Here is a 17,976-nt window from a genome sequence, read left to right on the forward strand (position 1 = left end):
GAAGCTGGCTTATAGGTCTGCTGTGAAACATTATAGTCACTTGCGTAAAAGTTATTGTGTGTTGTGTATATATGGAAAGAAACAGGGCGAGGGAGTTGCTCCCAGTGGCCATATACAAAGCTTTATCATTTATTAGACATGGAGGAGCATTACAAAAACACACATTCAAGAATCACTCAATCAATAAAGTCCGGTGCTACAAGCAGAAACGGCAGTGAGATGGGATGTACTGTAACACAAATCTTAAATGTGGTCGTAATCGTTGATCGGATGTCAGACGTTTGAAGCTCTAGCAAAGTCTTTCACACACAAAAATTCCCACACTTATTTTTAATGTAATAAAATGTAATTACTCATTTGCATATTAACTAAGTTATTTGTCTTGTTGTGCCTTGCCATGTGTACAGATGTGGCCCGCTTACCAGAGTTTCAGGAGATGCACGGCAGCAGCAGTGACCCACCTCTTTGTCTGATGATTGGCTACACCGATGGAATGCAGATCTGGAGCATATCGGCAAGTTCTCTGTCGGACTGTGCTTGAGCCTTTGTGTATTTCTGTGTTAGTCTTTCTGTATGATTGTGTTAGTATTACAGTAATTGCCTGGTGGGCTTCTGAGATGTCCAGTTTATCACTGCCATGTCAAATTAGATTATTAAAGGGACAGTGAATGCAAAATTGAAAATTCTGGCTACAGTTACTTACACTCAAGTTGTTCCAAATCTTTATAAATTTCTTTGTTCTGCTGGACACAAAGTCGGGTGAGTAAATAATGACAGAATTTTCAGTTTTGGGCGAACCATCCCTTTAAGGTTAGTATTGCGAACTATCACATTTATTATGGGACACAACATTTCACACAGTGTGCCTGGGTTTTAATACTGGTTATAGTGGCCAAAGGATGTTGCTTGGGTATTTCACTTTTAGCCTTTCTAGATTGCCTTATGTCTTTTCTGTAAATGAATGCTTGTCATTTTCATACAAGGAAGTTATACATGGTTGTTGTCCATCAATTTGATGTTTTGTCTGTATTAAAAATAACTCACTTGGCTGAAGTGACTTACTATCTGCTCAATTGTTTTGCTGTTTAGAGGATGACATTCTTCAAAGACCCGTGTTGTTTCTTCCTTATTGCATACTTTAGCTCCAGTCCTGGTCTAGATTTAGATATATTACTGCATTTGGCAGACTTTATTTCTATTGCAACTTACAGTACATTCAAGCTATATACTTTGTGAGTGCATGTGCTTTCCCTGGGAATCAAATTCATGACCTTGTCTGTGCTAGTGACATGCTCGGCCAGATGAGTTACAATTATTGCAGACTTGTTTTTATTGTTTGGCTGCTGTGTAATGCTTTAATCCTCTTTCACCACTTGGTGTCACCATAGACAAAGGCATGATCTTGTTTTTCAATAGAGACTTTTTGACAATTGAGTCAAATAATGTGAAGACCAAAGAGTGCGAACTAAATATTTTTTACAATTTAGGTTTTCACAGACTCCATGAAGAAACATAGATAACGTTTTTGGATCAGATTCTTTAAGATGTCTGACCCTGACCCATTTGGTATAGATTGATTGTTTAACATAATGTTAAAGAAATGATGAATGTGCTGACAGTTATCTCCTCGAAAGGGTTGCTTAACATTGTAATGACATCATGATTTTGGCTGTTGATTCTCATTACAGTTTGTGGATAAATAAATCTCTCACTTTTTTTAATGTGTTGAAAGCGTCACAGTGTCTGGCTATGAGTTGACTGAAAAGTGTTTGTGACAGTTGCTTAGCCAACACCCTGAGTGTAATTGAAGGTAGGAGGAAGACAGTGTCCTTGTTCCTATGCATGTACTTCTCAGTAGACCAGAATCTTTTCCAGAGGTGTTGCTGGCTGGCAGCAGATAGCAGACAGATTAGATGGGGCTAATTGAAGTGGTGTTGGAGGGGAGGGATGACAGAGAGAGCACTGGAGGTGTCTACTCTGCTGTTATTAATAAAGCAGCCCATTAGGTGAGGAACTGTGAGGATGGGTTTTGTCTGGTTGGATTTGCCATACTTAAAGGTGAGGTGTGTAAACGTAGTGGCTCTGTGGAGTTTTCTTTCTGTAGCCTTCCTAGTGGCCCGACATGGACAAATTTGCCTAACCAATGGCATACAATGTTGCATCTCCCCTTTAACTTCCGGTACACATCTGCAAAGATTAGTCTGCGTAGATTATTTTTGATAACAAGCAAAAGTAAATAAAATTAGAAAATCACATTAGATAGCAAGGTAAAAGTATGTCTAGCTAATATTATTTTGGGTTACCGGTAGAAAAAACGTTACTATGCAAACCTTTAATGGGAAAAAGTTAAACCACGATTTATCAATTTGTTTATTCAATAAAATGAACACATAATACAATTCAACAATCCAATAAAATATATTTAATATTTATATATATAAAATAAAGTAAAATATTGCCGGACCAATAAACAAACTCAGGCCGGAAGTTCTTCGATCAGGTGCATGTGTCCGATGAAACAGTCTATACATTTAATAGAGCTTAATTTTTGTATTATTTTGTTTTCCTTTTAATTGCATTGTTGTTCTTACTGTATTTATTTATTATATCATTTGCGCTTTGGGTGGTAGAAAGACTCCTTGAATAAAAGTAATTATTATTGTTATGTCTCTAATACAGTATGTCCGAATTGTTGTTCTTCACTGTCTCGTTTTTTACAGATTTTAAATAGGCTAAATAGTTTTTTTATGAATCAGATCAGAGGATGGTTTCTGTTATAATACATCCGTCTTATTATCTCTATTATATCAAGAACCAAACAGATCATTCACAAATCTGTATCTGCCAATATGATATGGAGAGGGCATTGTCCTTTGATAATTATACTTTGTGTTCTTTGCTGTCTAAGAACACACGCAGAGATTCACTGAGAATCATTTTCTGGCCAGCCTACATCATATCCATGAGAATGAAATTAGAAACTGGGGGAAAAAACAACAAAGCCTCAATTTTGCATATTGCTGTGATAAGTAGTAATGTAATAGCTCAGTGGTTGGTGATGGATGCCACCAGTAAAGCCGTGTAAAGCAAGGATGAACAGTCAATGCACAATGATGCTCGCATTAATATAAACCTCAAAATCCGCTAAATTCCATTATTCTTCTGCCCCATTTACCAGCTGGGGATTTTGTTGTGCGGCCTTACTCTACAAGGTGGCCTGCGTGCATTTCCTCTCTCTCGCTCTTTTCTTTTCTCCCATTATCTCACCTCAAATGAACCGTTTTGTAAATGCCGTATTAATCTCCCACTTGGCAGCTACAAAGTCTGAACGCTTTTAATAAAAACACGACTCTGATCCTTCGTTTTGGAAAAGCTACTAATTGTCCAAAAGAGTGATCATCCTCTGTGGGCTTATCTGCTTAAAACACATGGATTACGGCTAGTAACTTGATAAAGGACATTTTCTGTAATTTAACACACGTAGAGTACAAAACACTTAGTCAAAATCACCTGGGGCTTAATTCTTTAAACAAAAACTAGAATAATGGACGGTAGGATTTGGGCGGCAATCGAAATATTACGGCAAGCGTAATGCGATTTGCCACTTCCAGCTTTGGTTTCAGAGATCTCTGGGTTTCCATCAGCTTAAGAATGACATGACGTTATTGAGAAGACTAATTTGATTTGTAAAATTTGCATCTCAATCAAATGAAGCTGGTCATTCTGGTTACTGGATATTGGAGTTGAACAGTTGTCACGGACAGGCTGTTGTGAGGGTGCGTTTATGGGGTGCAGGGTAACTTTTGTGTTGCGGTCTAGTTGTTGGACTAAGCCAACCTCCGTCTTCGCCTCTGTCAGTTTCTCCCATTTGGCATTGATTATTTGTCCTACAGTGTGAACAAATCTTTCTTTGTTTGCATCCCATTGTTTTTTCACTTCCCCGACCACGTTTTTGCCCCCAAATGACAAAAAGTTTATCAGCATTTCTTATTTGTCCAGCTTACAGTCACAGTGCATGTGTATGTGTATAAAAATGTCTACTAGCACTACCCAAAACCAGAGACTTTCATAAAGTCATCTATCCTGCAAAAAGGCTTAAAACATGTAATTTGTTGTGCTGCTGCTAACATCACCACAGAATTGTTTTCCCAGTCTGTCATTGGTTGAGGACGCCTCAAATTCCTGCAATTGGTTGAGGTAACATTGCTATGTCGGGTTGGTTGGGGTTTTCAAGCAAACAGCAATATTATTTCAATGCCACCATGTTTACACAATGTTTTGTGGAAATAAACCTACAATTGACATGCTAATCTGTATATTAAGCTAGGATAAGGGGAAAGTAAACCAAATAATGAACTAAATTACACACTTCAGCTTTAAACAGCATGGGTAACGTTTTAGTTAATTCGTTTTGTGGCTTTAGTCTTTTTTCCTGTCTGCTCATATCCTAGACTCCCATAACATAACATGGCTGTGTTGTGTTTTTTTTAAGTGGCTCACTTTGGTTTGTCCACAGATGTCTGATGTTTATCTTTTAGTTGTTGGGTGACTCATTATCAAACCACATCACACCCACTGCAGACCAAACAGACCATTGTGTGATTCACAGTCCAGTGTACCTATGTATGCCTTACGAATAAAAGATGTCACTTGCCATAGACACCTGCAAGTTTTATGCATAATCACTCGCACATCTGGTTTTGAATCTCATACCCGCCATCAGCTGTTGTGTTTCTTGAACTGTGACCCACTTCACTGTCAGCTGTCTTAAACAAGCCTGTTTGTTTTTGCTCAATGCAGATTAATGGTGAGGCACAGGAGCTGTTCTCAGTGCGGCACGGACCTGTAAGGACAGCTAGGATTCTACCCGCCCCTCATATAAGTAAGTATCAGTGACCCTAAATAAAGTAACCTTTCCCTCTTTATCTGTATGCTTCCACAGAGTCACTATATATACAGTCGCTGAAAAAGCAAAGACTATTATTATTTCTAGATAGATCTTGGTCGTTCCAGGCTGGTGTCTTTTGAATTTGAACAAAATAAAACCTCAGTCATCCAACAGCAATTTGAAAGACTGACATCGTGGCAATACGCATGAAAACTATGATACAAGGTTTTCACAAAAAAAACTTTATTTTCAACTTTTACTAAATACATGCACAAATATTACTGTTGTATTGCTTAAAAGTGAATATGAGCTTACTGAATTTTCCATTTTTTTGCAAATAAATGGGAATAACATTTTAGTTTTAAATTTGGGAGAATAATTGTTAGTTGTCTTTGAAATGGTCTCTTCATTTTTTTCTGCGACTGTTTATACGTTACACCGTGTCTACAACGGACAGTTGCATGACAAATGAAAAAAGAAAGTTGAGAACTAGGGCAGTCAAAGAATCCAGAATAAGTTTGTGTTTACATAACATATGTCTGTGTACTGTGCATATTAAATTTGTATTTATAAACACAAAAGCATACACATGCATTCCATTTTTTTTAATGAAATATTTAGATGTATTTATTTATATTTTCCAATAATTCTTATTATATATAAATGTTAATTAGTTTTTAATTATTTCTTAAATATATACGTGTATGTTAATGTTTTTATAAATACAAAATGAATACGCACAATACCCAGACATATACTGTATTATGTAAACACAAACTTTTATCATGGATGAGATTAGTCGTGTCGTGTTGGTCGTGTGTGGTTTAGACACGGTGTTAGAAATGTTTTATTTAATTTAACATATTTTAGTCCCAAACAGCATAAAAACGCCAAAGTCTATTTGATGTTGCATAAACGGTAGAACTGGCAGCCATGGAACAAACATGTCAATCATATGGAACAAATGATGGGAAAATTGTTTAATCATTAGGTGTATTACCAAATATCTATTATAAAGACAATTGACATGCTTGTGTCATCAAAAAAAAAGAGATTGGGAATGTTTACTCCTTTAAAAAGTAAAAAAAAAAACGTATTTACGTGCATAATAATGTAGTTAGACTGTTTATTATTTGCGTTGTTCAGCATTAGAACAGACCTGCAGTTCATTTCAGATTTTTTACATGGTTTTGTTTCCAATACTGTATGTACAACTGCTGCTGTGAATCATTATTACAACTTCCACATTCCAGTGACATCTTCATTTTCAGCTTGTCAGGCCTAAGCGTCCACCCCCGTATTGAAATATATGTTGACAGAGCGGGATCTCCTACAATGCTCAGATTAATAAACGGCACATCATTTTTATGTCATGTTTGCCACTGCCATTTGTTTCGAAAGTAAAATCAGTTTTCAGCAGTTACACGCTTTTTTTGAATCAAGTTAAACCAAGATGTGGCACAATTTATAAAGTTCCACGTCCTTCTTCCTCACTGGCTTTTCCATATATCATGTTTAAATTAAAGACTACCTCCTGTTTCTTAATAGTGCGGAGAGCTGGCCAGAGCCCCCCTGTTTTCCCATCCTAATATTAAAATCAGCCCTTCACGATTATGTTGGCATGCTTTCCGCCGGCTGGCCAGACTTTTAGCAGCGCTCTGGCAGAGACTATCTGAGATTTTTTCCTTTTCTTTCATCACGGCTCACTCATTCGCCGTCACATGCCTCCGATTGGTAAAAGACAAAAAAGTAGAACTCACGCTATGTCTTGCTAAACTAAAATATACAAAGCTTGATTAGGTGTTCCCGTTTTTATTTCTATTCCTTGTTTTTTGGAGATTTATCTGTATTTAATATCGTAGCTGAAATTATAAAATGAATATTGAAAAGTGGAAATAATATTTTAGTGCCTTTTTATTTTTGGGCATACTTAATATGATATATGGTAGGAAAAGTATACATGTAAATATATATATAAATAAAAGTAGATGTAGTTTGTAATGATTTACAAAAAACACAATTACAAAAAACATTATATACAGTTTGAATAAACACAGTTGATGCCTTCTGTATTATTCTGACTTTAGTTCATGACTGACGTTCTTTTGGCTTTTAGGTAATATTGAATATGTAAAAGACACACACACTGAGTAAGAAATGCAATGAATGGTATTGCGGTGTGACATTTATGCTCAGAATTTGTATTCTGTCCTTTCGGCAGATTTCAACAATGCACAATAAAGGCATTGAATGCGGCTGGATTGGGATAAAAGAGAATTGTCATAATAAGAAGCAGCAGACGGCCGACGCATGAGGAGAGCGATTCTCTGCTAAATCAAATGAATTGCACTAGTGGGGAAACTGATTGCAATCTGTTTGCAGCACACAGTGTCATACTGTAGTTGGGTTTAAAAGAGTAATTGTTTTCGCTGGGTGGCCGGATTTGAAAAGTCCTGAAATAGGTGTCAGTTTTAATAAGGCGATGTCTTTCCCAGAATAAAGGAGGAAGTTCCGCTTTCTCCGATTTTATGCATCCGTTCTGTATTTGACCGCTGGCAATGTTATTGTAGTGATTAATGTCCAGGTGATAGATACAGGCTGTTAAATGTACAACATTCTCTTCCTCTTGGCGTACATTTATCTCTTTGTTGAAAGCGGGCACCTAAATGGCCCTCCTCAGTAAATATATTATTTACTGAAATGGAGGAAATTTGTTTTGTCTTACAGAAAACAATTCCCTCAATATTTTGCGGCATAAATTGAAAGCAGGTTTATTTTTTTAAAGCGAAACACAAATGAAAACCACTCGTCTCGACGTCCAGTCGTTTTTTTGTTTTCGAAGCCGAGGCGCTACGGGCAGAGAGTAGCTAAAGTGAATTTCTTCCTCTCAACTGTACTTGTAAATAGAAGGCAGCTGTTGTGTTTTAGGGCGCCGTCGTATTTGCATTATGATTGGATGTCGTGACCAGTTCGTATGACAGAGAAGTGAAGATGAAGAAGAGGCTCTGTTAAGTGTTAAGGGTTAGAGAATGACACATTTGCGCTCACGCCATGCCACAGGGACCGTGCGGTCCTGGAGACGATTAGCTTCGTGGCACCCCAATTACAGCTTCACAAAAGCTAACGTCTTCTAGCTGGACGCGAATGGAAGTTTCCGCCTTCTCTTTAAAATCAAGAGAATTAGATAAATATGGGATCTGTAAACTTAATGCGACATGTCTTTTCCACCAAGTATATGCCTACCGGCCTTTTGCCATTCTGTAATTCCACAGAACCCCCAAAATTAAAGCCAGTCAGACAAAAGACTCCTCCTAAAGCTTTGAAGGCTTTCTCCAGGAGAGACGGTTTGTGTTTGACACGTTTTGCCGAGTGCCGTTTCTGTTTTCTGTCTCCAGTTAATGTCTCGCATGCTGGTATTTTAATTTCATTTGATCCCTGTAAGTTTCTGTGCGGATCGGGGCATTATTCTGCGGTCGGGGTGGGCATGCACATTCGCATGTAGAAACTGACAGGAAAAGGGAGCCTGCTTTTTCGTATTTTGTTTTATGCTCATTTTCGAGGCGTAATTTGATTACGGAGCATCTGTTGTAATGCAACCAACACGCTTCCTGTTGCGGTAGCTGCGTTTTAGGCTCGGGGTCAGTTGGTGGCTCTGGCAGAGAGACAACAGGCCTCACGTGCGGGTGGCTAATGAATGTCCATCTTTATGTGGGTCAGCGGTTAACGTTCCCTTTTCTGTTCCTACGTCTGCAGGTTCCCTCAAGACTGACAGCTTTGCAGAGAAACGACCCCTCCTCGGTGTGTGCAAGAGCTCGGGTTCTTCAGGGTGAGTGTATAACCACGACATCACATCCAGCATGGACTAGCGTTCATCACATGGTGCCTGGATTTCATTTGTGTTCTGGTTGTATTCCAGCTACACGTACATTTTAACACAATGTCTTTTCCCTTGCATGTCATTTGCAAATTGCTGATAATTTTTTTTATTTAAGTGCTGTCAGTCTAATGCAGTACTACTAAAAATACTATTCATCCATAAACTATATGCAATAAATATTCTGTAGTGAGGCTTTTTAACTTTGTACAATTTAATTCAGATTTTGATTGCTATATAGACCACTTTTTAAGATGTAAACACCGGTCCAGCAGCACTGCTGATTTCAGTTTTTCTTTATTTAATTGTATTTTTCTATTTATATTACATATATAATGAAATATTAAAGATCTTGTTTAACATTTTGATGTGGTTTGTAAATGTTCTGTTCGTTTTATTCTGTTCAAACATTTGTGTTGTGTTGTGTTAAAAACACTGGAGCAGCAATGAACTAGACTTTTTTTGGTCTTTCGAAGTGGTCTATAGTGTAATGTTCAATAAATAAAGCAAACAATACCCAAATATTACACAATACATTCACATTACTTACATCATTTTTTTACCTCTTATTCAGTAGATCTGTGGCAAATATGTTTTATTTTTTGATGAATTGTCATATGATTTATTTTAAGGGACAGTCCACCCAAAAATCTATATTTTGTGAACCCTCCCGTTGATCTAAATCTGTAATTTCTTTGTTCTGATTGTACATTTTTGGGTGAACTGATTAAAATGTTTAATCGTTCACAGCCTGAATCTATTTAATAATTTTTATCCTGCTTGACTGCACTTGGTTTGGAGAATACGTTCAATAGCTAAAACAAATCTGTGTATTAAACTTAAAACCTTTTATATTATATATTTGACAGACCAGTTGAGGTTGTATACAGGTCAAGATGTTTTGGTTTTTATAAAGATATAACAGGCTTCCATCCATCTCTTTGCACGCACAGCATGAGTGGAAATATCTAAAAGGTGAAGTCTACGTGTCATCTGGTTTATGCCGTTTTCCCATTTTAAATGCGGTCTAAAGCCCGAACCGCAGTGTGTACGTGTGTGTGACATTTCAGCGTTATGAGGTACAAATCCTAAGTACATTTGAAAACCTGTAATTTGTTATACATAACAACCTGCTTCAAAGGCCTCGACTGAGGGGCCAAGGAGTGGACTGCAGACAGACAGCCAAAGCCTGAACGACCGACTTGACCGGCTCCGTAGATCGACCCCTTGACAGAAGCACTTCTTCCTATGAGAAGTATGTCCCCTTAAGGAGAAAAAGAGAGCAGAGCGCATCAGTTACTGGCTCCTCTTCTCCCTTCAGCTACGTCTGCCACCTCTAAAACTAACGCAGCAAATCTTAACTCAATATTTCCTCCCGAGGAAATAAAATAAGGAAGTCTGTCTTCTGCACACTTTGATGACGACCACCGTTCCAAGCTTTCCAGGACCGGAGCTTTGCTCTGGTTTTCCAAATGCAGCCAAACTCAGCGTGTCCTCCCCGACGCAGAGACAGACTCTGATGGTTTGGCTTTGTGTTGGACTAATGCTGAAAACATGCCTAGTGTTGAAAACCATAAGCGTTCGCCTCCGGGTGAACGGTGTTGCCGCTGCTACGTTCCAGTAGAAGTGTTTGGTAAATAGACTTGCTCTGTATTTTCCCTCTTCTTTTTTTTGCATAGCTGCCGTGCGCTGGGTTCTTTCCCCTTACTGAAATAGTTCGTAAACTTACCAAAGTCCTCACACGATTTTTAGTATGTAATCATTTCGAAATAACAGCTTTTGTCAACCACCAGTGTGGATGCTGTCCTGACACTCAAATGGAAAACAGATTGCAGTCTTGGCCGATACAGCGCTGCTGGTTTAGAAGTCAGTTCACTCAGCTTTAGGCTTAGATTACAAGATTTGCAAATTAAAGGAAAACCAGAAAGAGGAAAAAGCATGTGTGCTAAATCCTTCGTTGCGGAATTCCAGCCAGACACACTCGACGTAATTTTGTCAATAGGGAGGATTATGTCTTAACTCCAAACAATGTATGGATCTTGTGATTTTCCAGAGCACATACGCTACCCTTCGTGCGGTGTTACAGAGTCGGTAGGCTTTCCAAATTAGCAAGGAATGCACATGCTATTCCATCCACCTTCAGCCCCCACTTTAGAAAGGATTTGATTTTCCACAGTACCTTCCTTATTATTTTCTTTTACTTATAATTAGGGCTGCAGGTATTAAATGTATTTTTGTTTCTGTTCTCTCTCATACAGAATGCGTTTTGAAGCGTCAGGTCTTGTTTATTAACAAAGCACATTTAAAGTTAACAGAAGTTGACTGATTTTAAATGAACTAAAATTTAATTTTGAATTAGGGATTTTTAAAGTCCTTGCTAAATTAAAACCATGGGTTGAAAATATAAACAATATGAATAGATAAAAACAAGCTCATATAAAGGCATAGTTCACCCAAAAATAATAATCTGCCATCAATTATTTACACATGTTTGACTTTTATTCTTCTGCAGAACACAAAAGTGATATTTTGAAGAATGATGGTAACCATACAACATTGGCCCCATTGACTTCCACCATGTGGACACAGAACTGCAAAAACATTTCTTAAAATACCTTCTTTTGTGTTCTGCAGAATATACAGGCTTTGAATGACATTGAACTCTCCTTTTAAGTACGATGGAGTGAACAGAAAATCTGTTGACTTAAAACAGAGTGTTCGGCACAACCTCAGACAGCATTACAAGCTAAGAAATTGGGTCTTACAAGATGTATTTAAGTGTTGTGTTTAACCATTTGTGAGAGAAAAAAGGGAATATTTTTGCAGAGGGTAAAAGTTCAGCTCTCAAGAGCCCTGCTTTTGTTCTCTGGGTTGTGGAGAAATTAAGTTGTTGACCAGGCAGAAAATAGTGCCCTCTCTTCCTTCCCCTCAGATTTCCAGATCTCCATGGAGAGGCTGAGGATGTGTGTGTGTGTTTTTTTGCAGTCCTCTAATGCAATCCCCTGTGCGTGTTGTTGAGATTACAGCTGGACTGCTGTCAGGGGCAGACGCACAAGGTTCAGTCCAGTCCTCCTAGCCTTAAGCCATTTTTACTTTTGAGACTACATCACAGTCTTGGAGGATTTTTTGGAGGATCTATTGACAGAAAGCAATGAAATATAGTAAAACTATGTTTTAAGAGGTGTATAAAGACCTTACATAATTAAGCGTTGTGTTTTTATTACCTTCGAATGAGCTATTTCTAGCTTGTCCCCTTGCATGGAATTCGTCATGTTGTTTCTACAGTAGCCCTAAACAGACAAACTGCTCTAGAGCCCATTTACTACCTTACTTAGTTACTACTACACAAGTGATGACGTCTTAATCGCCATTGAACTACGAGAGGAGGGTGGAGTGAGCCTTTGGTTGCAATTCCCAACCTCACCACTAGATGATGCTCAAATCACCACATTACTCCTTTAATGTAATTGACAATTCTGCTGAATTATTAAAAACATTGAGAGACACTAATAGTCATTTAGACAGAAGCACAGTGCTTATTGTTTATCTCTATTTCACATTTATTATTTGGCAAATGTTTTATCCAAATAATCTCATTGTGTTTATTGTATAACACATTTACGATTTTAGGTTGTAATTGTTTTTAACCATGACCCGGCTTGTTCTTTGCTAAATCTGTATCCATTTACTGTAAAGTCCTGCTGGCACACACTATCTGCTTATTAATTACACAATAGCTGGGAGGAGCGGAAAACCAGTTCTCTCCAGTGACTATTTTTAAAGCGATTTAGCTAAAGCCAACTGTGCTATTAAGCTGTTCTTTTCATTGCATTTTATCGAGATGCGAGGGATCCCGCTTAAGTGTATTAAATGATAAATCTCAGTGCATTTGTATTGGATGCTGGATTAAAGGGGATTGGGAAGTGATGCTTTTAGAGCCTTTGAGCTTGTTACTCTTCTGCCATCACACCCGGAACTGTGAGGTCTTTTGACTTGGTTAGAGCAGTCATACAGAGATGATTCTTATATTGGATATTGTTATAATTTGTGAATGTGTTACAACTCCCAATTTTTAGCTATGGCTTACCCAAAATGGTACGTTTAGTCAAAGTTGAGTTTCTTTGGTGGATTGTTAATAGAGATAAAGAAAGATAACGTCAGAGACAAGTCAAAGCTGTTCTGTTTGAAGGTCAAATGTGTAATCTGTTAGAGGATCTATTGACAGAAATGCAATATAGTATAGACAGTTTCATCTTATCCAAAATAAACAAACATTACTGCGCATGCGCTCTTTTGTGACCCCAATTTATTTCTGTTACACATTCACAAACAATGGAGTGTCTGTAGATTATTTCTAATAACAATCCAAAGAAACAGAGAACAACCGTTACTTGGCTAAACTTGTCTCTCTAATATTTTGAATTTAGTCTCTGATACCAAGCTTACCCGCTATATGTCAATGTATCAAACGGTTTGTTTGAATGCGTTAAAACTGCAGTATCCATTCAACAAATTGTATTCAATACAATTATTAGACAATAAAATTAGGGATGTCCTCGACTAAGGATTTACATAGTTGAATCAGAATTGTCACGTCTTGGCTATAGTCGACTGGTAGTCGAATCGCACACACGTAATAATGTTACAGCGCAAAGTGCAGATCAGCATTGATGCATCAAAAAACAATCAAAATGAATGAACAGAATTTGTTAAGAACATAATATTCCTTTATAATAAATAAAAATAAAACACGAAATAAGCCAGATTTAAGTCACAATCTGCTTACTTCATCTTTAAGCAAAATAATATGGGATGAGTATAAGGTTTCATTTTTGGTTGAACTAGTCATGGAATATGGGAGGTTCAAGTGGTTAAAATGTCTGTGTTTGTCTTTCTGTACCTGTGTTAACATAAGGCTACTTATGTAGACCTCAAAAAAGATAAGATGAAATAAAACATCTTTATTGTCTTCTGAGATGCCTAATTCTTTATTTTGGAAGTTGAGGGACGAACGCAATGTTCAAAGGTTAGTGGTCCCCACACGCACGCTCTGCTTCGTTCACTTTCTCATTACACATTTGTCTTATTTTACCATAGATACATTATATTTCGCTTTGTTTCAGTGTAATTTGAGGTATAGGCCTTATGATCCGCTGATAGATTTGACAGACACGATCTTCAGTCTAACAGTCAGGTTGCAGATGAATGCATTTCCTTCCCATGATGGATCCTCCACCCTTCAAGTTATTTGGAAAGTTCAGGCCAGGTGCATGATTGGCTCTCGGATCATCCCTGTGTGCTCTTTCATGATCACTGGATGGCCACATAACTCACGTCCTCAGAGGATGGGAATCTCGTGGCTTTGAAGTTTTCCCCCGTTTTTCAAGGGCACTTGTCTCTGATGGCTTTTCCATGAGCGTAAAGCTCCTTATCTTTCCGATTAATTGCAGAGGAGCCACACGGTCATGTAACATTATCCTTTACATGATGGTGCAAATTTAAGAGTAATGTGCAAGCTGGATTCTTAAAGAAAACAAAGTTTTTGTGCTTGCTTTCTTTTGGCTTTTTTTACATTTTTATTGGTATGTTACGTCCTGCAGTGTGATTGTAAAATTGATCTCACATTACATCATTGCTAATTTTGTTATTATTCTTATGCATGCTTTAAAAATATTTGGTCACATCTCAAGACTACTTTATTTACTACATTTTTAAGGTTATTATTTGCTAGAAAAAGTGTCATGTTTCCATTCATTTGACTTTTAAAGGTCTGTTTAAACGCACAGCAGGGCTTGACTTTAAGGATTGTCATGTGGTTGTCCTTCGGACAAGTAAATTTGGCATTCACTTGTCTGAGTACAAATATTACTCATCCAAAGATAAAAAAATTACATTACATTTCATTTGATTTCTCAATATAATTGTTTCGGATTTAGATTGGACAAGTTTGTTTCTAAGCATCTTAAATAGTGTGCGCTTAGGCCGCCTGATCTCTGTGACCGCTGTAGATCAACGCCAGTAGTAATTATTATGTTAAGGCTGTAAATTAACTTTTTTGTAACTTTTATATTATAACATTGGAGCTAGAGCTTTAAAGTTTGGTACCACAGGCCTAACAGTAGGAGCATAAGTATAAATCATCTCGCTTTGGATATAAGGATCTGCTAAATGTAATGTAAATTTCGTCTGTTGTCATCATTAAAAAAATCATAAATAGGCAGTTAACTGAAAAATTACATTGTCACATACAGATGGATAAATTAGGGCCATATCAGTTTTAGTTTACCTAAAAATTCTCTCTTTTTCATTTTTTACTAAACAATAGTATATTACAGTAATTTATCTGGACAAACATACAGCTATAGTATTTACTATATTAAACTGCAGTAAAATTCTTAGATACTATAGTGTAACTGTAGTATACAGTGTTTAGCAATTTACTACAAGGGCACTACAATTTTCAATTGCAAATACTATAGTACACTACACTACACTGGCAGTGTTCAGTTTGGCAGGACTTTCATTTTGACTAGTCTTCAGGAGGATGCATGAGTTGTAGTGATTTTACAGATAGCTTCACTCAAACAGTAAAACACTCAGAGCGATTTTGGACATGAAGTTCTTGTGTTCATATCCTTATACAGTGCAGACACAGCTAAATCCTCGACTACTCGCGTTGTATATTAAACTGTGCACATAATCCACTCAGACACGCAGAACAGCCAGATGACATTTAAATAACACGATTCTGCTCCGCATCTAGTTAACGTACATGGACGCGGTGCGGTGCACTATAGATTATTGTCACACACAAACTAGCACAACCATGCAGGTCTGTCTAATGCACCTGTTCTTATTATTCTACATCTATGTTGGGCTATTGTTATGTTTTTCAAGTTACTTGTCCAGTCGAGCAAGTAAAATTCTCTCTCACTTGCCCATACAAGGACAAGTAACTTGAAAAATGTTGAGCACTGCGCAGTTTATGACAATCTCATATTTATCTTGAGTACCTATAGAGCAGTACTGTGTACTTCGTATCTTGGAAGAGTATATAGTTTGATCACATATATAAAAGATAGATACAGCTGTATGATCATTTCCGAAAACAGACAACCTCCTGGGTGTGTGCGAGGGGTTGGAACTAGCACACAATACATCATCACATTATCCCGGCATTACTGTTGATTCACGATAAGTTTGTGTTGTTAACATAACGCATGTACGCGCCGATTCCCAACAAAACACAGACGTATGACTTAGATTCGCTTGTGGTTCATGTCCGGCATCTTTTTGCGCTGGGACCGCTCCATTTACCACTTTCAAACGATCTGCAAATCCAACGTTGTATCCACCGTTTATATAACATCCATCACTGAAATACTGTGAACAACAAACATACCTCAACTTCTCTCACTATCGCAAAAGTAACGAGCTGCAGGCCCACAGCACAGCCAATCTTGACACAGCGCAGCCAATCTTTATGGTAAGCGGGTCTTCCTATTGCTCGTCAATTCATGCGGGGGCAGGCTATTTCTTTCGCCTTGCAGTCTATGTGCTTTTCCGGGAGAATTGAACAATAATGGACTAAAAAAAATAGTTACGTAACTGTTTTTCAAGTTCGAAAACACTTTCCGAAACCTACACGAACCTTGGTGGAGAATATCGAGCACAGAAATACTACGTCATACGTCCAATTCTTTTTTTGACAAGTTGACCATGAGAAGCCAGCATGTTTAACATTGTAAAGAAAGTCAGAATGCATGAAACGGGGTTAAATAACCCCTTCAAGCTTTAAAGAAAGAGTTCACCCGAAAATGAAAAAAACTCATCGTTTATTGTTCCAAATCTCTATAAATGTCTTTGTACTGATGAACACAGAAATATTTTTGTAAGAATGCTTGTAACCAAACAGTTCTTGGCCAACATAAACTACCATAGTTTGAAAAATTGCTTTAGAAATTTGTTGTTCTGTTGAACACAAAAGAAGATATTATGAAGAATGTAGGAAGGCAAACAGTTATGGGGAATTTTTGACAACCATTGTATACATTCTCCTACTATAGTAGTCAATGGTGTCATATCCCTACATATGATGCCTATTGGAAATAGCCCAGACTACCAAACTAAATAAAGGAAGATAAGCATTTATTCTCCTAATGTCAATCATTTAATGCATTTGACCTTTTTGGTAAATATAGAGTAAAGGCTTTGGTTAGCATCTTGTCAAAACAAAATCCTGTTTACCCACAGACATCTATGATCCATCAGGAAATTTGAGAGAAGCCGCTCTCAGACCTGTCTGTTACTCTGACCTGCACAGTCAAACAGCGTCTGTTTCATCCTTTAGTAATTAAACGCTGTAAACACCAGTACACCAGCACCAGGGCCCCTGCAACAGGCTCCTCGTTTCAATGTGTTTCCAATATGCATGTGAATCTGCGGAGAGCCCAGTGAAAGGGGAGGAAATGTATTTCTGGCAGCGCTGCAGACATAGAGCTGCGGTTGAACTTTTTACCCTAATTACTTTCCCGCTAATGCCCACGGCGTGCTGGAATCAAAGGGCCCCCTCAGGCCCCAAGAAGCCTGTGATGTGGCCAGCGTTTGTTGTGTGTTGAAGCTCGGCTTGAGAAAGACAGGGGCAGAGAGAGAGGGAGAGAGGGCGCAAAATTGTGACAGATTTTTTTCTTCTCGACAATGTCTCAGTTACCACCCACCTCACTTGTTGCCTACAAAAATAGAGTAATTGTTTTCATCTGTGTTTTTACATTGCCGTACTTGGAAATAGCTGTTATAAATCAATACGAGGCTGGCTCGAGGGACCCGGCATTGTCCAGAGATCATAGCTGTGATTTGTCTGTTTTTTCATTTTTCTCAAACACCTTTTGAAAAGAAGTATCTCACACTTATAGCATCTGTTCTCCATGTTTCTCAAATGATAACGGAGCGCCTGTGAAAGGGTTTTGCCTTATCTAATTGAGTGTCACACCGGGTGGGATCATTGCAATTTAAAGCGTTAAAAACTCTAATCCGCTACAAATATATATTTATTCCCGTTTTAAGTTATGACACATTTATAGGGTTTAGTTAGTGAATTAAGCTCATTATGTTTTGTGGTAGTTTTCACAGAAGGACAGCTGGCTTTCTGGTTGAAGGCTTTATTTGTTTTAGCATGTAATTGTCTGTTCGTATTCGGAAAGCTTGTAAAGTCAGT

The 17,976-nt window shown here is 37.8% G+C and overlaps 1 protein-coding gene across 3 annotated transcripts in view; it reads left to right on the forward strand.

Annotated features, from left to right (window-relative positions):
* Window positions 1-17,976, forward strand: part of bcas3 (BCAS3 microtubule associated cell migration factor) — a 196,549-nt gene that overhangs the window by 1,509 nt on the left and 177,064 nt on the right. For all 3 annotated transcript variants that reach the window (XM_056757181.1, XM_056757183.1, XM_056757184.1), the window contains exons 5-7: window positions 408-514; window positions 4,801-4,882; window positions 8,642-8,714. In XM_056757181.1, the coding sequence (XP_056613159.1) occupies window positions 408-514; window positions 4,801-4,882; window positions 8,642-8,714 (262 nt within the window). The remainder of the gene's footprint in view (window positions 1-407; window positions 515-4,800; window positions 4,883-8,641; window positions 8,715-17,976) is intronic.

The sequence above is a fragment of the Triplophysa dalaica genome, chromosome 9, assembly GCF_015846415.1.
Source record: "Triplophysa dalaica isolate WHDGS20190420 chromosome 9, ASM1584641v1, whole genome shotgun sequence".
Classification (NCBI taxonomy): domain Eukaryota; kingdom Metazoa; phylum Chordata; class Actinopteri; order Cypriniformes; family Nemacheilidae; genus Triplophysa; species Triplophysa dalaica.